General features: G+C 39.0%; 1 protein-coding gene across 2 annotated transcripts in view; it reads left to right on the top strand.

Annotated features, from left to right (window-relative positions):
- The window catches only part of EIPR1 (EARP complex and GARP complex interacting protein 1), a 97,114-nt gene extending 75,240 nt beyond the window's left edge, over positions 1-21,874 (top strand). For both annotated transcript variants that reach the window (XM_068398906.1, XM_068398914.1), the window contains 4 exons: positions 1,432-1,568; positions 4,982-5,149; positions 6,401-6,568; positions 19,723-21,874. In XM_068398906.1, coding sequence (XP_068255007.1) covers positions 1,432-1,568; positions 4,982-5,149; positions 6,401-6,568; positions 19,723-19,897 — 648 coding nt within the window. In that variant the 3' untranslated portion in view covers positions 19,898-21,874. The remainder of the gene's footprint in view (positions 1-1,431; positions 1,569-4,981; positions 5,150-6,400; positions 6,569-19,722) is intronic.
- The last annotated feature ends 449 nt before the right edge of the window (positions 21,875-22,323 follow it).

The raw sequence follows: 22,323 nt of genomic DNA, 5'->3' as shown, positions 1-22,323 counted from the left end.
GTTGTATCACTCAACACGCGAGCAATATATAACCTTGCATGCTGAGAATTCTACATTCTTTAAAAAAAAAAAAAAAAAAAAAAAGTGAAAAATTTTTGGAAGACAACACATCTTTGGTAGCATAGACTTCAGTGACTGAAGAGTTGTAATTTCTAGATTGTTAATCAGAACACTAAATAAATAGGATATTCTTGGTGGAACTGTAATAGTAAAAAGTTAGCAAAATAAAGAAATGGACATTAGTATCATATACAAATAGATTTAAGCAGTATTGTATTGACAGTGTATTTTTCTGTTGATGTCAGTTAAAGTTTATGTAAGCAGTATGTATGTTTTAGTCATCTTCATCCATCAAAGCGTAATATTTCTGCTGAGAAATCTTCTATTTAATAGAATATTTTATGATGAGTTAGGATTTTGCTCTCTGGGCAACCTGGTCTAGTTGGAAGGTGTCCCTGCCCATCACAGTAGGGTTGGAACTAGATGATCTTTAAGGTCCCTTCCAACCCAAACCATTCTATGATTCTATAATTCTGTGATTTAGGTAAAGGAGAAAAGTGATCCGAGATCAAGCTGCCTAGCAGCTTGAAATTAGCATAAATTTTATATCTGATTAAAATGCAAGTATTTTGGTTTTCCTTCTCCCCCTCCTTTAGATATTAAACATCAGTTTCAGGAAGTGATAAGTAAAAGTAATTTGCAGTGTCTGTAACTTCATTTTTTTTCCCCATATTCATGTGGAATTGGAGGAGAACTTGCTGTACAACTTCAAAGAGACAGTTGATTTCTTTGTGCCTTCTTTTTATTAACTCTGGAGATGCAGAGCTGTCCGCTCAATGGCATGCAAGCCTCGTTTTGGAACTGAAACCTTTAATTCTCACAGATTGTAGATGAGTGATCTGGTACCTGCTGTTATGTTAATAGGCATGTATGGGGTGACATGGGCACCTGGGCCTAGATTTTTTTATTTTTAAAAGCGACTATACATTTATCGAAGAGTCTTTGACACTCTAATTCTGTTCCTGCAGATAAAATTTGACATTTTGGCATGGAAAAACAGTCTTGTAAGACCGTTCATGGAACTAAATGGGTGTATTTATTTGTCTGTTTGGGGCAGCTACAGATTTGTGCGATGTGCCCTTATTGTCTGTCTACTGTTTCAACAAATGATCTGAAACTGTTTTAGTTTGTAAAGTAGTATCCTACTTCTGATATTTCTGAATACATTACACTGCATAAGCCTTTGTAAAAATTACTTTGTGAGATACAGAATCAGCTCCAGCTTTTAATTTTTTGTTTTTTATCCTAGGATATTCATAGTGTGTTGCACTTGGAGCAATAGGCTATTGGGCAGGTTTTTGTCTTCAGTGGAATTAATTTCATTTTAGCTTTACCTTTAGAAACATTGCCAGCTTTGTTTCATTATTTTAGCTCTCTAGTTCTGCAGCCTTGGAAGGGAAAGGACAATTAAAATTTACTTCTGGAAGATGGAGTCCACACCACAATTGTACACAGATTGCAACAGCCAATGATACCACTGTTCGAGGGTGGGATACACGAAGCATGAGGTAATGAGAAATTGCAGTCTTGTTCTCTAAAAAAGACAGTCTCCTTTGGAGATGGATTTTTTGTTGCTCCTAACGTTATTTTTTAATTTTTTTTTCTAAAGATTAAAAATTAGGCAAAGCTATCACTTATAAAAGGAATGACTGGGCTTGCATAGCTGATATGTTCACAATTTAGAAAAGGGGTTTCTTTGTTTTTTCCCTTCAGCTTCAATTCTAACTTGTATATTGAGTTTTACTGAACTATGTACTAGTCTCAAGATGATTTGTTCAATACATAGGCATTACTTGAATGAAGCTGTTCTGTAATTCAACCTGAAAATGATTTAACATCAGCCCTGACTATGCTATGAACTGTCTTCATAGCATTCTATTTAAAGGTAACTTTAATCTCTGAAGGTAATTTGCAGGGTAAATTCACTCTTCACTTTTCTGATTTTAACAAATAATATACTGTACTATATTAAATATTGTAGCATGCTAGTTATATGAAACTACTGAATCTATCAAAATCATAACCGAATCAATTAAGGCTTTGAATATACTTAATAAGGTGTTTTCCCCCCTGCTCAGTTGTGATTTTGATAAGCAAAGGAGTGATGTTGTGCACATCTGTTGCCATGACTACTAAAGCCTGTGCAAGCTTTTTTAAGATACGCTTTATCCCCTTAGCACATAGTAATTTATCACTAAACCGAGAAGACTGATGTCTTGTAATAACTTTTGTTGCCTTAAAGGGGGATGACTTTAAATTTAGTTCTATGGTTCCTGCCAGCTCAGGGGTGTAGCAATAAATCCCCATGTTTGCCAGCCTTGTGTTTTTTTGCCAAAAAGGTTTATTTAATTTAATAAACAAAAGCTAAAAATAAAAATATAATAATTAAGTCACTTTCTGTACTCTTGTCATGAGGTTTGAAAGTCATGTTCTTTGCCCTGTAAAGGGACATATAAAATCTAACTTCATATATATGTGTATACTTTCATTTATGAAGGCTTTTTTAAATTAAGCATACAAGAGAGGAAAGAAAGGTCAAAGGAGAAATATTTTTTTTAAGTTGCTTTTTTGTGATGTTTTTGTAATCATCCTATTCTTAACATATAGCATGAAGACCTTAAGATTAAAGCCTGTATTTCTAAGTAGAAAATGTTAAATACTGTGAAGTCTGCTTCATGCGCTGTCTCATAAGAAAAAACATTTCTATCTTGCATTAAGTGAGTACTCTGAGTAACTTTTATGAAAGATAAATAGTCTAAGTATTAACAAGATCTGCAATGAAAGGGTAGCTTGGTTAACAAAAGCAAACCCCACAACTCTAATTACTTTAAGTGAAGCTCAGATTAGATACTCTCTGAACCAATTTATGAGTACTAGGCTATGCCAAAGAGCTGTTTGCAATGTACTTGAAAAATATGTGCAAGAATAAGTTTCATTGGCAATTACACTGTAGCATGGCTAGAATGATGTGAATATTTGGTAATGACTAGTTAGGCTAGAGGTGGGAGTTTAAAGTCAGGGCAATATAAACTGTGGCAGTATAAGAAGCAAAAAATGAGAGGGGAAAAAGAAATCAAGGACAGAAAACTGCTATACCAGCAAAGAATAAGAGAGGGGAGATACTAAAGAAGTAGCTAGAATAGCTACTTCTGCAGAGTGTGTTTGTGATAGCTGTTAAGATAGAGGGAGTGAATGATTTTGGACATAGCAAACAAAGAAGGAGGGGGGAAAAAGAGGTTGGTGGGATGACTCCCAGACCGAGAAGCAATCTTAATCAGAGAAGAGCTTGTGAAGCAGAGGAGACAGACACTATGCTGAATGGATTTAGAGGGAGAATTGTATCAGAAAAATTCAGACTCCAAGAATAAATTCTAAAAAATATGAAAGAGAAAGAATATAAGAAGGTGGAGCCAGTAGCTGGAGAAAATGTTCATGTGGTCTGGCCTTAATCTTGTATGTAAGTGGGAAATTCAATGTAGGTATTATTGCTGTATATAGGATGATAGAGTGAAAGAAAAGAATATTCATATTTGTGAAGGAAAGGGATCAAGTGGTCAGAATAATAGTTAAGTTGGGCTAAAGACTTTCATGGCAAGCACTACTAAATGTACAGTGGACAGTGGTATTTCTTTTTAAGCCCTGACACCCATCTCCATGAGCAATGCAAGAGGTGCAAGAAAGAAGTGAAAGATGCAATAAAGGAGGGAAGAAGTGTTTTATTGCTGCAAGCATGCTTGAGACTTAAAAATTTTCCCATGAAGATGTTTTAAGAAATTAAGAGGAAATGTTGAATTCAGATCCCAGAATACCTGGTAGAAAGACGTACTTGAGTGATATCCTTAACCTCTCAAACTCTGAGCAGTGTGTTGAAGTTGAATATCTAGGTGATTTCCTCTGTCCCGAGTGACTGCCATAACTGTCAGGACAGAGCTTAGTAAAGGCCTGGTATACTTTGAATCTCTCCTCAGGGAGTTATTTTGCTTTGTATTAGTAGTTAGGAATTAACAGCAAGAAATTTATCTGGTCTTCAGAGGAGAACATACATACAGCACAGGAAATACAAAGTTTTGGTCAATCTGTGTTTTCGGAAAAGAAACATTTTTCATTTAAAAGAAAAAGGAGAAAGCTCACAAAGTATTGACAAGTGCTAGTGAAGATTGTAGGAGACTGTCAAATCTAAACGGAACTTTGGTGGATGATGGCTTTGAGAACGGACATGGGAACAGGTGCAGCCTTTTCATAAAACTGGTAATGCAATAGTGGAAAACAAAAAACAACAGTAAGTTTAAGAGGCTAGGTACAGAGACAAACTGATGGAACATGAAGTTTTGAATAAGGATGCTATGTTGTTAGCAGTACTACAAATGTTTTTGGAAATGGTCCACATGCATAAGTATGAGCATGGCTGAGTAGTTTAAGGGCCACAGGTAAATTAATGATAAATGCCAGAGCTCAACAAGGTAAGTTTGAAATAGAGCAATAATAAAAAGCTGTTGTTCATATCTGTTGCCTCCCTTGCATCCTAGCTTTTCATATAGGGACAACTAGAGGTCATAAATACAGAATTGGTATAACTCCTCAGGGGTGGAGAAGCTCTTATCTGAAAATGTTGTGGTTTAGTAGCATTTTCGTAACAGTTGTTAGAGAGCTGTGCTAGAATCATCTGGAACTACTGTTTCCTTTTAGCTCCAGATGATCCTAACTGAAACAAGGAAAGAGCAAAACTTCAATGCAAGCTGAGAAATCTGTGCAAGTCCCTGTTGTTAACAGCTGGGATTTCCCTAAACTATACACTAGCAATGGGAACTCTAGGTCTGCAGGTGCTAAGGGGATTATGCAAGTTTCCAGGGAAACAGATTCCTGTCAGTGGAGTGCAGTTAGCTTTTTATAGACCATTTAATTTTTTTAATGTGTTTTACAGACAGATATATTGCATAGAAAATGCACATGGACAGCTGGTACGAGACCTAGACTTTAATCCCAATAAACAGTACTACCTGGCTAGCTGTGGAGATGACTGCAAGGTGAAATTCTGGGACACAAGAAATGTCACTGAACCAGTGAAGACACTGGAGGAGCATTCCCACTGGTAGAACAAATTATCTGCATGCTGTTTTGTGGGTGGATGGCTTATGTAATTTATTCAGCTAATTATCTTACTGTTTAGGAACAATGCAAACTAACTGTGTTTGTGCTATTGTGAATAATGATTTTTTTACACAGAGGAAAGGTTTCAACATGTAAATGTTCCTTGTGTGACTGAAAATTAAGAGTTGAGACAATGTTAGTCTAATTGGCAAGAAACTGTTGTTAACATTGTTGGGAGACAGGGTACACCTTTGAGAAGCACAGCACAAAACTTGGCCTGTAGGGGCCAGCCAGGATACAGGTGTGCCTTTCCTAATTGAGCCTGATCTGCTGTGCCTGACCTGCAGAAAAGCCCTTGAGCTGTTTTGGTTACAGCAGCTGCCATCTATCCTTCTGCTGTCAAATGGTGGAAAGGCGCGATAATTCAGCCCCACTTCTTGCATGCTCTTCACAGCCCTTAAGCCAGAATATGCAAGTGAGTCATCTTATTCTCTGAGATAATATTTAGAGTCTGTATCTACCACTCTGGCCTGTGGCTGGAGCAAGGAGGGAATCTTGTCTGACATTTGCAGACTTCAGTGGTTAAGAAAAGATGAGCAGTTTGTATTTTATAAAATTGGAGTTGGAGTAGTTTTTGCAAAATAAATCTGGACCCTGAAGCTACTTTGAGGGGAATGAAGAAGTGAATTAAAAGAAGCAACATTTATGCTTTTTTTCCAGAAGATTAAAAGAAAAAGAATAAAACAAGAACCATAAGACATTTGGTATTAACTTGATATGTAAAATGTAAAAATTGAAGAGAAATATAATACTTTTATTATAGGGTCTATTTTAAACTTTACTGTAAGAATGTTGTGAGATCTTTAACAGGTTATTTCTAATCTGTATTTTGCTTTGGGGAATTTTTTATATTTAGAACTTAAATATTTGTATGACTTACTAAACAATGAATTGGCATGTACCCTCAAGGAATGATACTACTGAATGGTGTGTTTTGTTATTTGGATTTTTTTTTCAAAACTTATTTGTTGAATTTTAAAGACACCTCGTAGAAAACGAATGACATGGAAGCTTAAAAGCCAAATGAAGATGGCAAAAAAGTGTCTTTGGAATGAGGCATGTCACTTCTATGCGTACTTACAACATTTAAGTCAAAGATCAATTTCTAGTGCTGTTTTTAAAAACAATCATTCAACATTGATGCGCTACCTGCTAAGAATAGCTTCTTGTTCTTTCTGATTTCATTTTTTAGGGTCTGGAATGTCAGATACAATCATTCTCATGATCAGCTGATCCTTACAGGAAGCAGTGATAGCAGAGTTATCCTGTCTAATATGGTATCAATTTCTTCTGAACCATTTGGGCATATGGTAGATGATGATGAACTAAGTGACCAAGAGGACCAGCATCAAGAAGAGAAGTATGAAGTTTCCTGAGTTTTATGCAGATGCTTATAGTTTGTCTTTTCGTTGTAATGGTTAACATGCTATTTTTTTGCTGACTAGGATATTTGTATACAGGCCTTTCAGGTAAGTAGTTCTAATTCCTACTTCATTCTTCTTTACTCGGAGTCTTGGGTGGAATCCGCTCTTTAAATCTGATTGGCACGGTCACTGTATATTCACTGGTAGGAGGGGGATGGTGATGCTGAGGACGAATCCTGAAGTCCGTTGGATCAGTGAAAAGATTCACTTTAAGGGAGTTCTGGATCAAGTCAAGTGCATACAATAATCTGGGTTAAAGTGAGAGTTGAAAATCTGCTTTTTGCATTTTCTGTATATGTGTTCTAACCTTTAGGAGATATTACCAATCTAATGGTGAGCTTCTGCATATGCAAAAGAAAGGAAATATAAATACATTAATTTTTGTAAATTTCACTCTTAATATTGCTGACTGTTATAGAAACCAATAACTCATTAGACTTACTTCAAGCAAAACAGAAGTTTGTTTTTGACTCTCTTGGTAGAGAATAATGCAAGTTATTGCAAGCATTTGTCAACACCATTCCACTTGGGTGTGTGAGGAATCACATATTTTGCATGTGAATTTTGGAGGGATATTTTTTTTAGTAAAGAGTTAATTGAAATGCCAAAATAATTTTTCATCCTCCATTTTTGTCTGCTTTCAACTTTTTCATTGTGTAATATATGTTGCTTTTTTTCTCTGTACTTCTTTAGGAATACATATATGTATATAGGGACTTCTGTAGATCTAGTGTGGGCTGAGGCTTTCTAATTTTGCGACAAGCTTACATGGTGACCTTCAGCAAACTCTTCCTTTATAAAATGAAGATAATAATACTGAAACTCATGTAAAGTATTTTGAGACCAACAGGCTTTAGTCTATATTTTTGTATTCTTTGCAACTGTGAATATCCGTGATCTACGTGTCTGCACTGAGCAGTTGTTTTCTTACATTTGTTAATTTATTTTAATACGCAAAGCTATCTGCAACAAAATAGGCAGATTACCTCCTGAACGATCTTTTTAAATGAAGAATAGTCAGATGGGATGAGGAACGAGGAAATTACAAAAAAGATCCCACAGTTACTCAGCTGTGTTTGCTAGATGTTTCAGTTAAAATTCTAAACAAAGTTTAGGTTACTTCCATAGTTGCATTTTTAAGGTCGCTCTTGCGCTTTTATTTTGTTAATAAAGATGTAGTTTTGCTCCAAATAGTTTTGACATTTTGGCTTCACATAAAGGACTTGGAGACTCATTTTTTTTAAATAAGGAAGCTATCCCATATATAAAATGGTTAATTTTAAATGTACAAAATGTCTCTAGAAGCAATAGGTGATGTAAGTGCCTGGAAAATCAAGGTATCAAATTAAGTACCTAGAAAGTTGCTCACATCAACAGTACATGCTTCCTTTCTAGAACGTAACTAAACTACAGCATTTTAAATATTATGTACATTTTGGTCCCTTATCTTTGGTTGGGGGTTGCAATTTATTCTGTTCTGGATGGAAGATAAATAGCATTAATGGAAGTGAGAAGGAGACTACAGTTTCTTGTGTGTATATAGTGGGAATGTATTAATGTAAATAACATCACAAGTAAATAGTGTTCTGACAGATAGCGTATAGTAGGTTATCTGGAGTTCTGAATTTCTGTTCATTGTAGATAGTGTAGTTTGCCTTATTAAAACAGAAATGATTGTTTCTAAAATAGGAATTTTTGAAACCAAGAATATGCAAAGCAATGCAACAAATCCTTTGGCTATGGGATGGGTGTAAACCACGTCATGAATGATTTGTATAGTAATGATGTAGAGCCCTTCCCTGTTCCCAGAGGCTACAAGAGTATCAATACTGCCTTTGCTTTTTGAGTGTATGCTTTTCAGTTGTTAATCTGTTGTCTGTAAAACCTGGGAAAGCACATTAGTTTTTGTAACATTTGCTTGCTACCGAGAGAGTCTTGTTTTGTTCTCCCCTGCCCTGTTATGAGTTGAGCTGGATGTTTGCAAGTTGCTCACCAGCTTTGAACTGTTGCCAGGTGAATGTCTATTTAGCTCTGAGCACACTAATGAAGCAGGGCATAATAGCTGTTGGGAATACTTCTTGTTAGTCAACCACTAGTGCCAAGTATTTAGGCTTTAGTACCCGTTTCCCTCCTGGAGACATCCTTGAAGAGTCTGTTGCACCATTCCATGAGTAGTGTCTCTTCTGTAAAACACGGGGGTTTATTGTATGGTTTGGTCAGCTGTGGGAGGTGTGTGTGTGGTTTTTTTGCTTGGTTATGTTCTAGACTGTCAAGAAAGTGACACTCAAAAAAGACATTTTATCTTTAAATACACCAGGAAGAGCAGGCGTCTGTACAAGTGGTGTTTCCAGTCAGTCACCTTCAGACTGAGTGACCAAATCTCTCTCAAAAGAAGGTTGGAATACCAAGTGGAAAGAAGAAAAAAGGCTCTTTCCTCATGGACTACCTATTTTTCATGTTCTGAATAAAATAACTTGTAAAAATACTTCTTGGATTAAATATAAAATGAAGAGTATGCACCAGTTGTGTCTTCAAATTCTTTACTTAGCAAAAATCTCCATATTTTAAAAACATTGACTTCTAATACTGTTCTACACAGCTAAGACTTCTGCGATCTTTAAGACTCATGTTAATTTCTAATGTATTTTTCAGTAAACTTTCTAATTTTTTTTTTTTGATTTCTCAGCTGGAGACAAAACCAGGTAATCTGTCAGTTTAACCCTTCATTGCTCAACCATATAGAACTGTGCATGTGTCTACCCACTCATTTATTCTTGCCAGATTTTCTTTAGTAAATGTCTAGTTTTTAAGGTTCACAACTGAAAAATAATTATTTGGAGAGAACTTTTTTTTTTAAGAAAAGAATACAGGTTCACTGAGTAATGAATAGACAGCAAACCAAAAGTTGCTGTATTCTATTCTTACTAAGGAATTATTCTTTGAGGTTTCTTCTTTGGGTGTTTGTCCATGTATGTGTTGACATCTTGGGAGTATATATGCTCCCATCTTGGAGACCAGAACACGCTTGCATTAGCAATATAACTAGGACTATTGCATGAGGATCTGTCTCTTGTTGCAATTGAGTGACCTTCAGTTCCTCGTAACTGCTGATTTCAGATCAGAACTGTTTTGCTGTCTCTTCCCTACTTTTTAATTGCTATTGTTGTTGTTTCTCTCCTCAATCATAAAAATGTAAGAGCGGCCTCCCTGTCTCATATCAAAGGTCTCCCCAGCCTGTATCATGTCTCTGATAGTGACCAAGAGGAAAGATTATAAAAACAGGAAAAGGAGATGATACTTGCCCTGGGCATGCATCTGGCCCCTGACTATTTGCAGCTCAGGGACCTTTAGCGCCTTCTGAATTATCTTTGGAGACTTCTGATTCTTCCCTTTGGGCTTTTCTTTTGCCGTCAGCCCTATTCTTCAGTTTACCCCTTCTCACTGTGTTTTTGTTTGTTCCAAAACATGCTAGCTGTGCATGCACTGCCTTTGTGAAATGTGTCTAGGAGAAATATGCCAACTGCATTTGTTTTCTTGCACTGAGTAAGGAAAGGCTTCAGCGCATTCTGCTTGGGAGGCCCAAAGCCTCTGTTGAAAGTAGGTAGTCTAAAAAGAGGATTGAGCTGTCCACAGAGAGGAAGTGTAGGCATGTGGCCGGAGGAGAGCTATGGTGTATTCTGGTCAAGACCCTAGTCTGGGTAATTTAATGCACAGGTCAAATATGGCAAAGAAATTAGCTGAAAAATGGGGAATGAAAGGCTATACTCCTAGCTTAATTTCTAGCACCTTGATCCAGAGGTAGAAAAAAGTGTACAAAACAAATTAAAAAAGAACAGATGAGGTGAGTATTTGGGGTGCATTTAGCTTGCATCCCCAAAACAAAGCTGGTGTGCCTGGATTAGAACATAGAGAGTGCTTTGAATGCCTCAGTTTGAACAAAATGTGTAAAACGTGGGGTCATTCCACATCTATGAATGCAACTGATTAAGGCAGGCTTCTCCTTGGCCTCTCTTTCTTTAATGGCTTTGCACTCTGGTGTTGCAAGGATTTCCTCCCTGCAACACTCAATTTGCCTTAATTCTAAAGCTCCTGAAGGTGTCTGTCAGTTTCCTTTTAGACATCTGCAGAGCACTGAGAACTGTCTTCCTCCAAAGGGAGGTGGTGACTTCTTAGATCCTTTCCTCATTCTTTGGTCATCCAAAATCCTTAGTGAGTGAGTCTGTTGGTTGTATTAAACCAGTCTGACAGTCATTTTGATTCTATATTGCTATTTCTAACAATAAACAAAAACTGCCAGGTTCTTGCAGCTTAGTGTGACCATTTTTACTCACCAATCAGGATTCCTTTTCTTTAGTTATTACAACATATTTATTTGCCTTATTGGTTTGAATTTTAAACTCTGTAGGCATCTGTTTGGTGTGCTGATGATACACAGCACAAGAAGACCATCTGCTACCTTAGGAACACCAACAGCAGGGTACATGCTGCATCTACAGCAGTGTGTTCATTCTTCATGACTTCTATGGCCAGAACTTCGTGACAAGGCTCATTGATAGTGGAGGACTTGCTTTTTAAGAGAAAAAGCCTTTTCTGTATCTATATCATTGAAAAGATTTATATGGTCAACAGCATTTTGAGCTTACACATCAGTCCTGAAAAGGAAGCCGTCCTTAAACTTTAATTTTGCAGAATGAGCTACCTGCTCTCTTTAGGGTTTACAGGCTTAAAATGACTGTTGTGTTTTCACTGGCAGAACTGATTACTAACGTCAGTATGCCAACTTCTCCCTTATGCAACATTTTTTGACTGTATGGTCTAAGTTTATCCTTATCTTTGTTATCTATTGAAGATTGTACTAGAAATTCACATTAGGAAATACATTTTTTTTTAGTGTTTTTCCTGAATTCTTGTGTTTCCATCTTTTTCACCATAGATGTTAGCCACACTGTCCTTTGATACAAACAGAACAAGATCTAACACAAGCAGTTCTAACTATTTTGCATTTAAAGATGAGAGAAGTAAAGGATTGGTCCTTCCAGTGCAGAGTGTCTTATTGAGATAGTGAAGGTTTTAATGAGATTTTAAGTGTAGGAACATCTTCAGTAATCGGAATGGACCAGAGAGAAAATGATGGCATTTCTCTGTAGAAAGAGATTACCTTCAAAATTCCATCTAAAAGATGTTGTGGTTTCCACTTTCTGTGATAGAAATGTGGTTTGGAGCCTTTTGAATAGTAAATCATGTGATTTCACAATAATACGTACAAACCGTGTGATCTAACATAACACCTTTGTATACGCACCCATGACTTCAGGGGAGTGAATTGTCAGCATTGATATTTTGAGAAGTATTTGCCAAACATTCATGATAAGGCAGGCTCTCGAGGTATTTTCACACAGCTGCCAGTAGTGTTAATTTTGATGATATTTTGCTTGTGGTATTTATGTCTTGGAGAAATGTAGAGATAGGATTCTGCTATCGAATTAACCAAGAGACTTAATTAATTAAAGCAGCTTAAATAGTTTCTGTTTTGGGGAATGCCAGTATTCAGGATTTTAATTGGTTGCATGTGTAAGAAGCTGGTCAAAATCTAGTGCAGCAGCACTTTCCAATTCCTAGACTGTTTTGCTTCAAAAACATGTGTTTTTTCCGTACTGTTTCTTTCTGTTACCTTCATCAGCAGTTACACCCTCCTTAATTCATTTTGCGTATTAGGACAGCTGTGAAACCTGTTATATCAAAATATGCATTTCCTGGTTTTAAAGATGCGATTTTCCTGTAGAAGCAGTTCAGAAGGATGGGTTTTTTGAGTAAAAAAAAAAAGGATAAAATAATAAAAAAGGCTTACAATAGTATGAATGGCCTATTACTATATGTAAAAATTGTGTTCCAGTATAAACATCCTTGAATTCTCACTTCCTTGGCAGAGTGAACAACGAAGTAGTATGTTGTCTAAGCTTACCAGAAATTAAACCTTACACATGCTGAGTTTTCTCCTACAGTTAAAGGGAAGGGGCATCCATGGGCCTTGTTCTAGAATCCAATGGCATGCTACTCAGGATTCATTGTGGATGCTGCAGTACACGTTGCTATTCCATTGAATCATCTCTGTTTCATAGTAACTTTTAGGTTAAAGAGGATTTAATTTTGACTGTGATATGAAAATAATAATTTTTGGTGACTCTGAAAAACATACTTTATTGAACATTGTGCTGACAAAACAGAATTGCAAGCGCTGCAAACTTAAGTGGTTGTTAGCATGAGAAGTAATTGGAAATAACAGCTCTCTACGTGAAAACAATTATCCAAGGCTTAACAGGCTTCTCTCTCAAGTCTGTAACACAATTAACCTCAAAGTTATCTAGTAAAATGAAAGCTCGTCTCCTTTCGTAGGAGAAGCTGGTAGGGGTCGTGCTATGTGAATAAGACTACAAAGAGAAAGCAGTCTGAGTCTCTACAAAGAGAAAGTCTCCTCACTTGCTGAATGAGGAGGGTAGTGTAGTGTCAGGGGATGAGGAAAAGGCAGAGGTGCTCAATGCCTTCTTTGCCTCGGTCTTTAATGTCAACACCGGTTGTCCTCAGGAGACTCGGCCCCCAGAGCCTGAAGTTAGGGACGGCGGGCTGTGTGAACCTCCCATGATCCAGGAGGAGACGGTTAGTGACCTGCTGTGCCAGCTGGACACCCACAAGGCTATGGGCCCGGATGGGATTCACCCCAGAGTAATGAAGGAACTGGCAAACGAACTTGCCAAACCACTCTCTATTATCTACCGGCAGTCCTGGTTAACTGGAGAAGTTCCAGCTGACTGGAAATTAGCAAATGTAATGCCCATCTACAAGAAGGGTCGGAAGGACGATCCAGGGAACTATAGGCCTGTCAGCCTGACCTCGGTGCCAGGCAAGGTGATGGAACAGGTCATCCTGAGTGCCATTACACGGCCCATGCAGGACAATCGGGGCATCGGGGCCAGCCAACATGGATTCATGAAAGGCAGGTCCTGCTCGACCAACCTGGTCTCCTTCTATGATCAAGTGACCCGCTTAGTAGATGAGGGCAGGGCTGTGGATGTAGTCTATCTAGACTTCAGTAAGGCGTTCGACACTGTCTCCCACAGCATCCTCCTAGACAAACTGTCTGCCCGGGGCTTGGATGGGTGGACTCTTCGATGGGTTAAAAACTGGCTGGATGGCCGAGCCCAGAGAGTGGTGGTGAATGGGGCAAAGTCCAACTGGTGACCGGTCACTAGCGGTGTTCCCCAGGGCTCAGTTCTGGGGCCGGTGCTGTTCAGTATCTTTATAGATGACCTAGACGTAGGGATTGAGTGCACCCTCAGCAAATTTGCAGATGACACCAAGCTGGGTGGGAGTCAATGGGACAGAGTCCAGTTGGAGGCCTGTGTCTAGCGGAGTCCCTCAAGGGTCGGTACTGGGACCAGTACTATTCAATATATTCATTAATGACTTGGATGAGGGAATAGAGTGCACTGTCAGCAAGTTCGCTGATGACACAAAACTGGGAGGAGTGGCTGACACACCGGAAGGCTGCGCAGCCATTCAGAGGGACCTAGACAGGCTGGAGAGTTGGGCGGGGAGAAATTTAATGAAATATAACAAGGGCAAGTGTAGAGTCCTGCATCTGGGCAAGAACAACCCCATGTACCAGTACAAGTTGGGGACAGATCTGTTGGAGAGCAGCGTAGGGGAAAGGGACCTGGGGGTCCTAGTGGACAGCAGGATGAGCATGAGCCAGCAGTGTGCCCTTGTGGCCAAGAAGGCCAATGGCATCCTGAGGTGTATTAGAAGGGGTGTGGTTAGCAGGTCAAGAGAGGTTCTCCTCCCCCTCTACTCTGCCCTGGTGAGGCCGCATCTGGAATATTGTGTCCAGTTCTGGGCCCCTCAGTTCAAGAAGGACAGGGAACTGCTAGAGAGAGTCCAGCGCAGAGCCACGAAGATGATGAAGGGAGTGGAACATCTCCCTTATGAGGAGAGGCTGAGGGAGCTGGGTCTCTTTAGCTTAGAGAAGAGGAGACTGAGGGGTGACCTCATTAATGTTTATAAATATGTAAAGGGCAAGTGTCATGAGGATGGAGCCAGGCTCTTCTCAGTGACATCCCTTGACAGGACAAGGGGCAATGGGTGCAAGCTGGAACACAGGAGGTTCCACTTAAATATGAGGAAAAACTTCTTTACGGTGAGGGTGACCGAACACTGGAACAGGCTGCCCAGAGAGGTTGTGGAGTCTCCTTCTCTGGAGACATTCAAAACCCGCCTGGATGCGTTCCTGTGTGATATGGTCTAGGCAATCCTGCTCCTGCAGGGGGATTGGACTAGATGATCTTTCGAGGTCCCTTTCCAATCCCTAACATTCTGTGATTCTGAGTGTTGATATGCTGGAGGGTAGGAAGGCCCTACGGAGGGATCTGGACAGGTTAGATAGATGGGCCGAGACCAACAGCATGAGGTTCAACAAGAACAAGTGCCGGGTCTTACACTTCGTCCACAACAACCCCATGCAGCTCTACAGGCTGGGGGAAGAGTGGTTAGAAAGCGGCCCGGTGGAAAGAGACCTGGGGGTGCTGATCGACAGCCGGCTAAACATGAGCCAGCAGTGTGCCCAGGTGGCCAAGAAGGCCAATGGCATCTTGGCCTCTATTAGGAATAGTGTAGCCAGCCGGTCTAGGGAAGTGATTGTCCCTCTGTACTCGGCACTGGTGAGGCCGCATCTTGAGTACTGTGTTCAGTTCTGGGCCCCGCACTTCAAGAAAGATGTTGAGGTGTTGGAGCGAGTCCAGAGGAGGGCAACCAAGCTGGTGAAGGGTCTGGAGGGTCTGACCTACGAGGAACGGCTGAGGGAGCTGGGGTTGTTTAGCCTGGAGAAGAGGAGGCTCAGAGGTGACCTTATTGCAGTCTACAACTACCTGAAGGGAGGTTGTAGTGAAGTGGGAGTTGGCCTCTTCTCCCGGGCAACTAGCGATAGGACAAGAGGGCACAGCCTCAAGCTTCACCAGGGGAGGTTCAGGTTGGACATTAGGAAGAATTTCTTTACAGAAGGGGTTATTAGACATTGGAATGGGCTGCCCAGGGAGGTGGTGGAGTCACCATCTCTGGATGTGTTTAAGAAAAGACTGGACATGGCACTTAGTGCCATGGTCTAGTTGACATGGTGGTGTCAGGGCAACGGTTGGACTCGATGATCCCTGAGGTCTCTTCCAGCCTGGTTGATTCTGTGATTCTGTGTGATTCAGTCCAGTTTCAGCTCTGTGTGGCACGGGTCTTAAATTTATGCAGGATGTAGGTTGAAATTACCCATTTCTTACTATGAGTTCTCAATGACATGAGTTTGATGCCTTGTCAGTTGATGCAATGCAAGAACATATATAAGGAGAGAAAAAGGTATTTTAATCTGGCCAGAACAAGTCTTTAAAATAGTACAGGAAAATGAGAAACTTTTTAAGGGGCAGGGAGATTTAGGACAAGGAAGAAAATAGCTAACTAAGCTTGCCAGGCATAACAAGTGATTACCAAGTGTGCTTATCAAATATAGTCTAGTCAGACTGCTCTATCAAAGGTTCAATAGGTCAAGCACCTACCTCTGTGGTACACTAAACTAGCTATAGCATAGCAACTGCATTTGTACACCCATAACCTGCAGCTTTTATGTAAAAAACAGAAATCTTTATTTTGGCAACAACCTGAATTACGCATATTAAAGTAGCATGGAAGAAAGTTTACTTCATGTCCTCCTCTGTACAGGTGCTCTTCCTGTTTCTGAACTTCTCTAACTGGGAAGAAATTTAAAGTCTTGAACTCTCCTCTCTGTTCCAAAACCTGCTAAAGATCTACCCAGTATCCAGTCCACTTCGAATGCCCTCCTCTCCTGTGCCTGGTGTTATGCATCTAACCTAAAAGGCAAATAACCTGGGCACTGTCATCAGGAGTTGGTAACTATGAAATGGAAAGTTTCTGAGATAAGAATAATGCACATGAAAGTGTAGCAGTATTCATTTAATCATTGCTACATTATGAATAGAGTATTAGAAAAAATACACTCATCAGGGCTATGATACATTAGGCTGTGAAATTACATACTGTATGTCAAGGAGAAATAAAAATGTAGCAACTGATAAAAACAGAAGGATAATTAAAAAATCTAAAAACAAAAACATCTTAAGATAAATACAAGTTGTTTTGTATGTGTTCCACTAGTATGTGCTGTGACCAAAATAATCTTTTTTCGTAGACTGTGTTTTTATGTGTGTGTGTATATATATATATATATATATATATATATAAAAAAGGTTTTTGTTACCTTACTTAAATAAATGTCAGTGTCTGCAACTTCTTGCATTAACCAAATTATATTTAATATCTGGGGAGCTAGGAGAGTCTGAGGTGAATTTTAATAAATAAAAATGTGTAAAAGCTGTGTAAAAATTCTTTGAGAGTAAATAGGTTGTGGAACTCAGAAAGTGAACAATTGTCAGTATCCTAGATACATATAGATTCAAAAATAGTATCCTCAGCCTATTCTTGGATTACCAAAAAAACCACGCACATAGCTAAAATGCAGACAAATCTGAGGTGTTTTCTTGGAAGTCTCTTAGCATGGGATAAGGTTATCTGTCTCAAAGAGATTCATGTTGTGAGTAGAAAAACCCACCACAAACAACCTTGCTCTTTCTGTTTTTTTAAATTATTTTGAACGATCTTTCACATACATGAAATAAATTCTGCTCTTTATTCCACTAGCAGAAGCCTTCTGGGCTCATTGCCCTTTACATAATTTAAAGGCTAATCTGTTTTAATTCAGAGTGTTTGTAAAGGATGCTCCTGGACAGTTTCTCTGGATCTTCTGTATTGTTCCTGAGACACATGCCATACTGAGATGATTTTTTTCCCATCCTGATTATCTTGTATAGTATCTAGGTCTTTTACACCAAGTGATCACTTCCATAAGGATTTTCTCAGATTCTCAATAACTGTCCCAAGGCTATGCCATTCTTAGGCACAAGTAGTCTATACCTAAAGTTATCATAGATCTACGCTATTTAAAACAAAAAAACCCCACCAAAACCTAAACTTATGTGGCCTGAAGAACCACATGGAATAGCATGTTTTCTTTTTCTGGGAAGGCACAAAATTACTTTCATACCCAAGAAGTAGTTCGGTGTATAGACAATAATAACAGACAGTTAAAACCTGTAGTATAAATGGAAATGCCAAACAGAAGTTCATCTACGGGCTTCTTTCCTGAACACTCATTCCCCAATGACTTCTGTAAATTAAATTAGATGAACTGTGTTATTTAAATGAAACACTGTAACAACTCTGAGCATACAGAAAATAGCATAATGTAGAAGCTTATTTGTCCTTGTTTATCCAGCCTTTGGTTAACTGAGACTCCTGGTTAACTGAAAGTCGGCCGTGTCCCCTGACAGCCATGTGCACCGTGCATTACTCCCCTGCTTATCCGCAGAGACATTTGAAACCTTCAGAATAATGGAGTTGTGGGTAAGTGGGTGAGCACCGCGTGAAGCACATTGCTGTCTGGGGATGTGACCAACTTTCATTTAACCAGGCATGTCAGTTAACAGGAAGTTAGAAAAACACATTGCAGGAGATGAAGTGTGTGTGTGTGTGTTTATTAGCTCTCTGCTGTTAGATGGTTTGTATCAAAGTGCATATTCAGGAAAACTGCAAAACAAGCCTGCTCTTTGCAATTAACCAGGGACTGCGTGTTGTTTGTGCTATGACCTTTTTTCTTAGTTGACCTTAAACATAGCATAAGTAAATTATAAAAGTCCTTGAAACTAAATATCTAAAGCTATTCTGCAGTATCAGACTGGTTTTGGTTTATTCATTAAATTCAATTGAATTTTAATTGCGATGTTAGGTTCACAGCTGGTTAGGGTGGAGCAGCGGTATCCTGCAAGCGATTCAGACGTGATACCATATACGCTTTGTGATCGTGGAGACGCGTGCTTTCAGAGAGCAGCAGTAAAGGGCAAAGTCGGCCAATAATAACACTTCATTTCAGTAGTAGCAGCGTCTGTTTAAATGATTGAGTGACATTCACAAGGCTCTTTGGCTTTGCTTTCTGTTAGGAGGATTGCAGCTGTAATACAAGGCTGTTTCTGGGAGGCAGGGGGATGCTTCTGAAAGGCTGACTGATTCCTGTCAGGCAGAGGTGATCCTCTGTGGGTGAAGGAGCTCTAAGGTTATCCTCTGAAAACTCACCTGCCCTGTAGCTACAGAATAATGTGCTGTGGTTTTGCTGTGAGAGGAGGGATTGGTTCTGTGAGTGGAGGGAAGAAGGGCTGTTCGCAGCTAGCAGTGCGCAATCAATGACTCTTGTGTGGTTTGGACTTCAGAGAATTGCCTGAATCTGTTCTTAAATATTTGCAATGCAAAAGAGAATCTGTCTGTCTCATAATGTAGGTGGCCAGGAGCTTGGGTATTGCAGTGAAAGGTGAGGTATACAGTAATAGATGAGAATCTGGTATTTTTATAACTCTAGGAATGGGAGATAAAAATTCAAGTGTTCAGAGTGGTGCCTTCATCTCCCAGTACTCTGGAGAGAGTGAGTCCAGGGTGGCAGCACAGAAGAGACTGCAGTGTGAAGGACTGCAACTTCTTATCTACCTACTCGTCTCTAATAAGATTATATATTATTTTAAGAATTCAGTTAACAACAAAGGGGGAAAGGAAGGGATGGAGCATGGTGAGGGAAAAGGTGTTGATAAAAATGCGTGTTTAAGTGCATTTAGATCCTACCCTGTAGTCTAACTTGCTTTAGAGAGAGATGCTTAGTGTAGGTTCTGAGAGACTTGGAAATGCACTGAAGTTGAGAACAGCAGGTACTTAGTCCCTGCAACTGGAGTCTTTAACACTGACTTGACTCTGCTGTGTTATCTAAAACATAGGTACATGAAGATATCGGGTATAAAATATTTCTTTAGAGCCTACAACTGCATTCCTGTACTTTAAATGGGAGGTTGCATTATCTAGATGTTAGTGACACTTAATACTGCCTTTTTGAGTGTGTTTACAGATCCTTACTGTTTTTTTTTTCTTTTTTCTTCAATTTTAGGGTTAAAGAGCCCCTTCAGGACAGTGTAATAGCTACCTATGAAGAACATGAAGATAGTGTATATGCAGTTGAATGGTCCTCAGCAGACCCGTGGCTATTTGCCTCTTTAAGTTATGATGGGAGACTTGTTATTAACAGGGTTCCCAGAGCTCTTAAATATCACATACTGTTATAATTTGTTTGGATTATGGTGGAGTTGTTATCTTGATGTACACAATTGGTAGGTATTGTTTAGGTTTTTTTCAGGATCTATTTTTATTAAGTATAAATGTTAAAATTTTGTTAAGAATATCTGTACTAATATAGACACTTTTAATTTGTCTTTTGTATTTGCCTTGGAAAACTATGATGTATTTTCTGAAGGCTGTGCTGGTTAAAATTTTTTTTTGGAGGGACTAATCACTTTGTGAAATATAAAGCTTCTGGAGATATTGGGTACTTCCCATACTATTGCTTTATTACTTCAGCTGTATGCAAATATAGTGGATTACAGAGGTGTTACGCTGATATAAAACTGGGATGATGTAGGGTGCATGTAGCAGAAGTGATCTACTCATTTACGAGAATAATATTTTATCTTTCTGATATAAGCAGCCTTCTGCTTTTAGCTAGGGCCACATTCTGCTAACTATTGTGGTCATTCTTCAATGTTTATAGATACAGTTGGGAATGGTCTTAAAAGGCTTTCTTAATTCAGTTTAATATTTTAAACAGTTTTTCTCTCATTTTGCATATGCTAAGAAGAAATGTTAATCGTGAAGGTGAAACCTTCAAAATAAGTTTTTCATTTAAGCCTTATGGTAGTGTCAACAAAGTACCATCCTTTAATTTGCAAACTACATGCAATTTTGATCCGTGTTGTTATTGGAAACAATATTAGTCTTTACTGAAATCTCTTATATTCTCGTGTAGTGTATTATCTTGTGTTTATAGAACTTAGTTGTGCTGTAGTATATTTTGAGGGACTCTGGTGCTATGCCACTGTTAACCTGAAAAATCTCTTTAGTATTTGTAAATAGTGTCTCTTTCTTATCCTTTTGGCTCTGTGCCATTCTGCAGTACGCTGACAGTTGAAAGCCTGCTACATCATAAGCACAAAACATCCTTTGCTATATCCTACCTTTTGCAATACCTGACCTAGGCATTGGTAACTCTCTTGTTATAAATGCTGAGAACAGGCAGATGCTGCCCTGCAGGACAATGCACAGAAAACTTGAGATGTAGATGGAAGGCATGGTGAAACGTGCATGTACATACTGACACCCCCCTTCCCCTTGCATAGCTTGTTGTTGTGAAAGTTCTGCTGCTGTTCTTTGTGCGCTCAGACCAGACACAGCAGTAATTACTCCCTGTTGCCTTTTCATCACTATTATTTCCCCTTAACTTCAGAACCTGGGTGTGTGGGATGGTGTTGGTTGTGGTAGTATTGTGTAAGACCACTCTGAAGAAATGGCAAGAGCATGGGATGGAAAGATCAATACCAGCCTCTTCCCGTGCTTCCTCCCATTGCTATGGCAACTGTTGGTGTTAGTGTTGAGGGACAGCCTGCTGCTCACCTCTGCTTGTCCTTACTCCTGGATCGAAACATGTCCAAATGTGATTTGTTGTGTATACACAGCTGCTTCTGTGAGAACACACTTTGAGAGCGTGACTGACTGTTATAGGCCAAAACATCCAGAAAAGATGAAAGTTGAATTCTATTTCTGGCTTTCTTAAAGATCGTGTTTGGAAGAATTCATAGGACTGAAGTAATCTAATTAAATAATCTGTACTATTGTTGTATTTGTGTTAGGACGCTGCCTGTCTGCTCCAGAGTGAATGCTTCATTGGAAATTCTGATGGTCTGATTTACTGCCTTAATATTTTAAACTTGTGCTATTTTAAATTGTCTCAATCTGTAATTAGGCATGAGCTATTCACCTGGATACTGTAACAAAAATTACATTTTCAGATCAGTCGTGCTTCGGTTGTCAGAATATCAAAATCCTTGGTTGGGCTGCAGCTTTGTATGTGGAGCTTTCAATCTTCAGACACAAAACCTCGTTGTTTTTTTTTCCCCCCCCCACAAAAAACCCTGCAGTATCTCTTTCGTATGCCGCAGAACTCTTTAAAACTTTTTTCGCATCAGCAATAAAGGTCTCATGAAACTTTATTGTCCGTTAATGTGTATGGCTTGCAGTGTGAAGGTGACGGGAAATCACGTAACAGTGTGTGGGATTTGATTTGATTTTTAATATGTAATAAATGCGGGACAGATTTCAGACTAATTTTGATGTGGCTGTATTTCCTTTAACATTGTAAGCTTATACAAGCTGGAAAGCTCTGTAAAAAAATAATGTCAAGAAATATTTTCTTTTGGTTTAGTTCTGTTAAATGTGTATAATACCACTCAGTAGGGAAGAAGAGAGGGGATGAACACTGGGAAGGAAGGGAGTAGCAGGTCAAATTTGAATGAAACACATTACAGTAGACTCAAGAGAGCAGGAAGGGTTGAGTTTTAATCATTTTCAGCTGTCTGTAAAGAGGGATCTGAGCTACGTGTACATCACTGGCAGCAATATGGAAATGACCTTCGGAAAGGGAAGGCTTTTGACAAGGTTT

The sequence above is a fragment of the Nyctibius grandis genome, chromosome 1 (genome assembly GCF_013368605.1).
Source record: "Nyctibius grandis isolate bNycGra1 chromosome 1, bNycGra1.pri, whole genome shotgun sequence".
Classification (NCBI taxonomy): domain Eukaryota; kingdom Metazoa; phylum Chordata; class Aves; order Nyctibiiformes; family Nyctibiidae; genus Nyctibius; species Nyctibius grandis.
The sequence above is the reverse complement of the archived record's forward strand: the minus strand, read 5'-3'. Positions and strand labels throughout refer to the sequence as shown.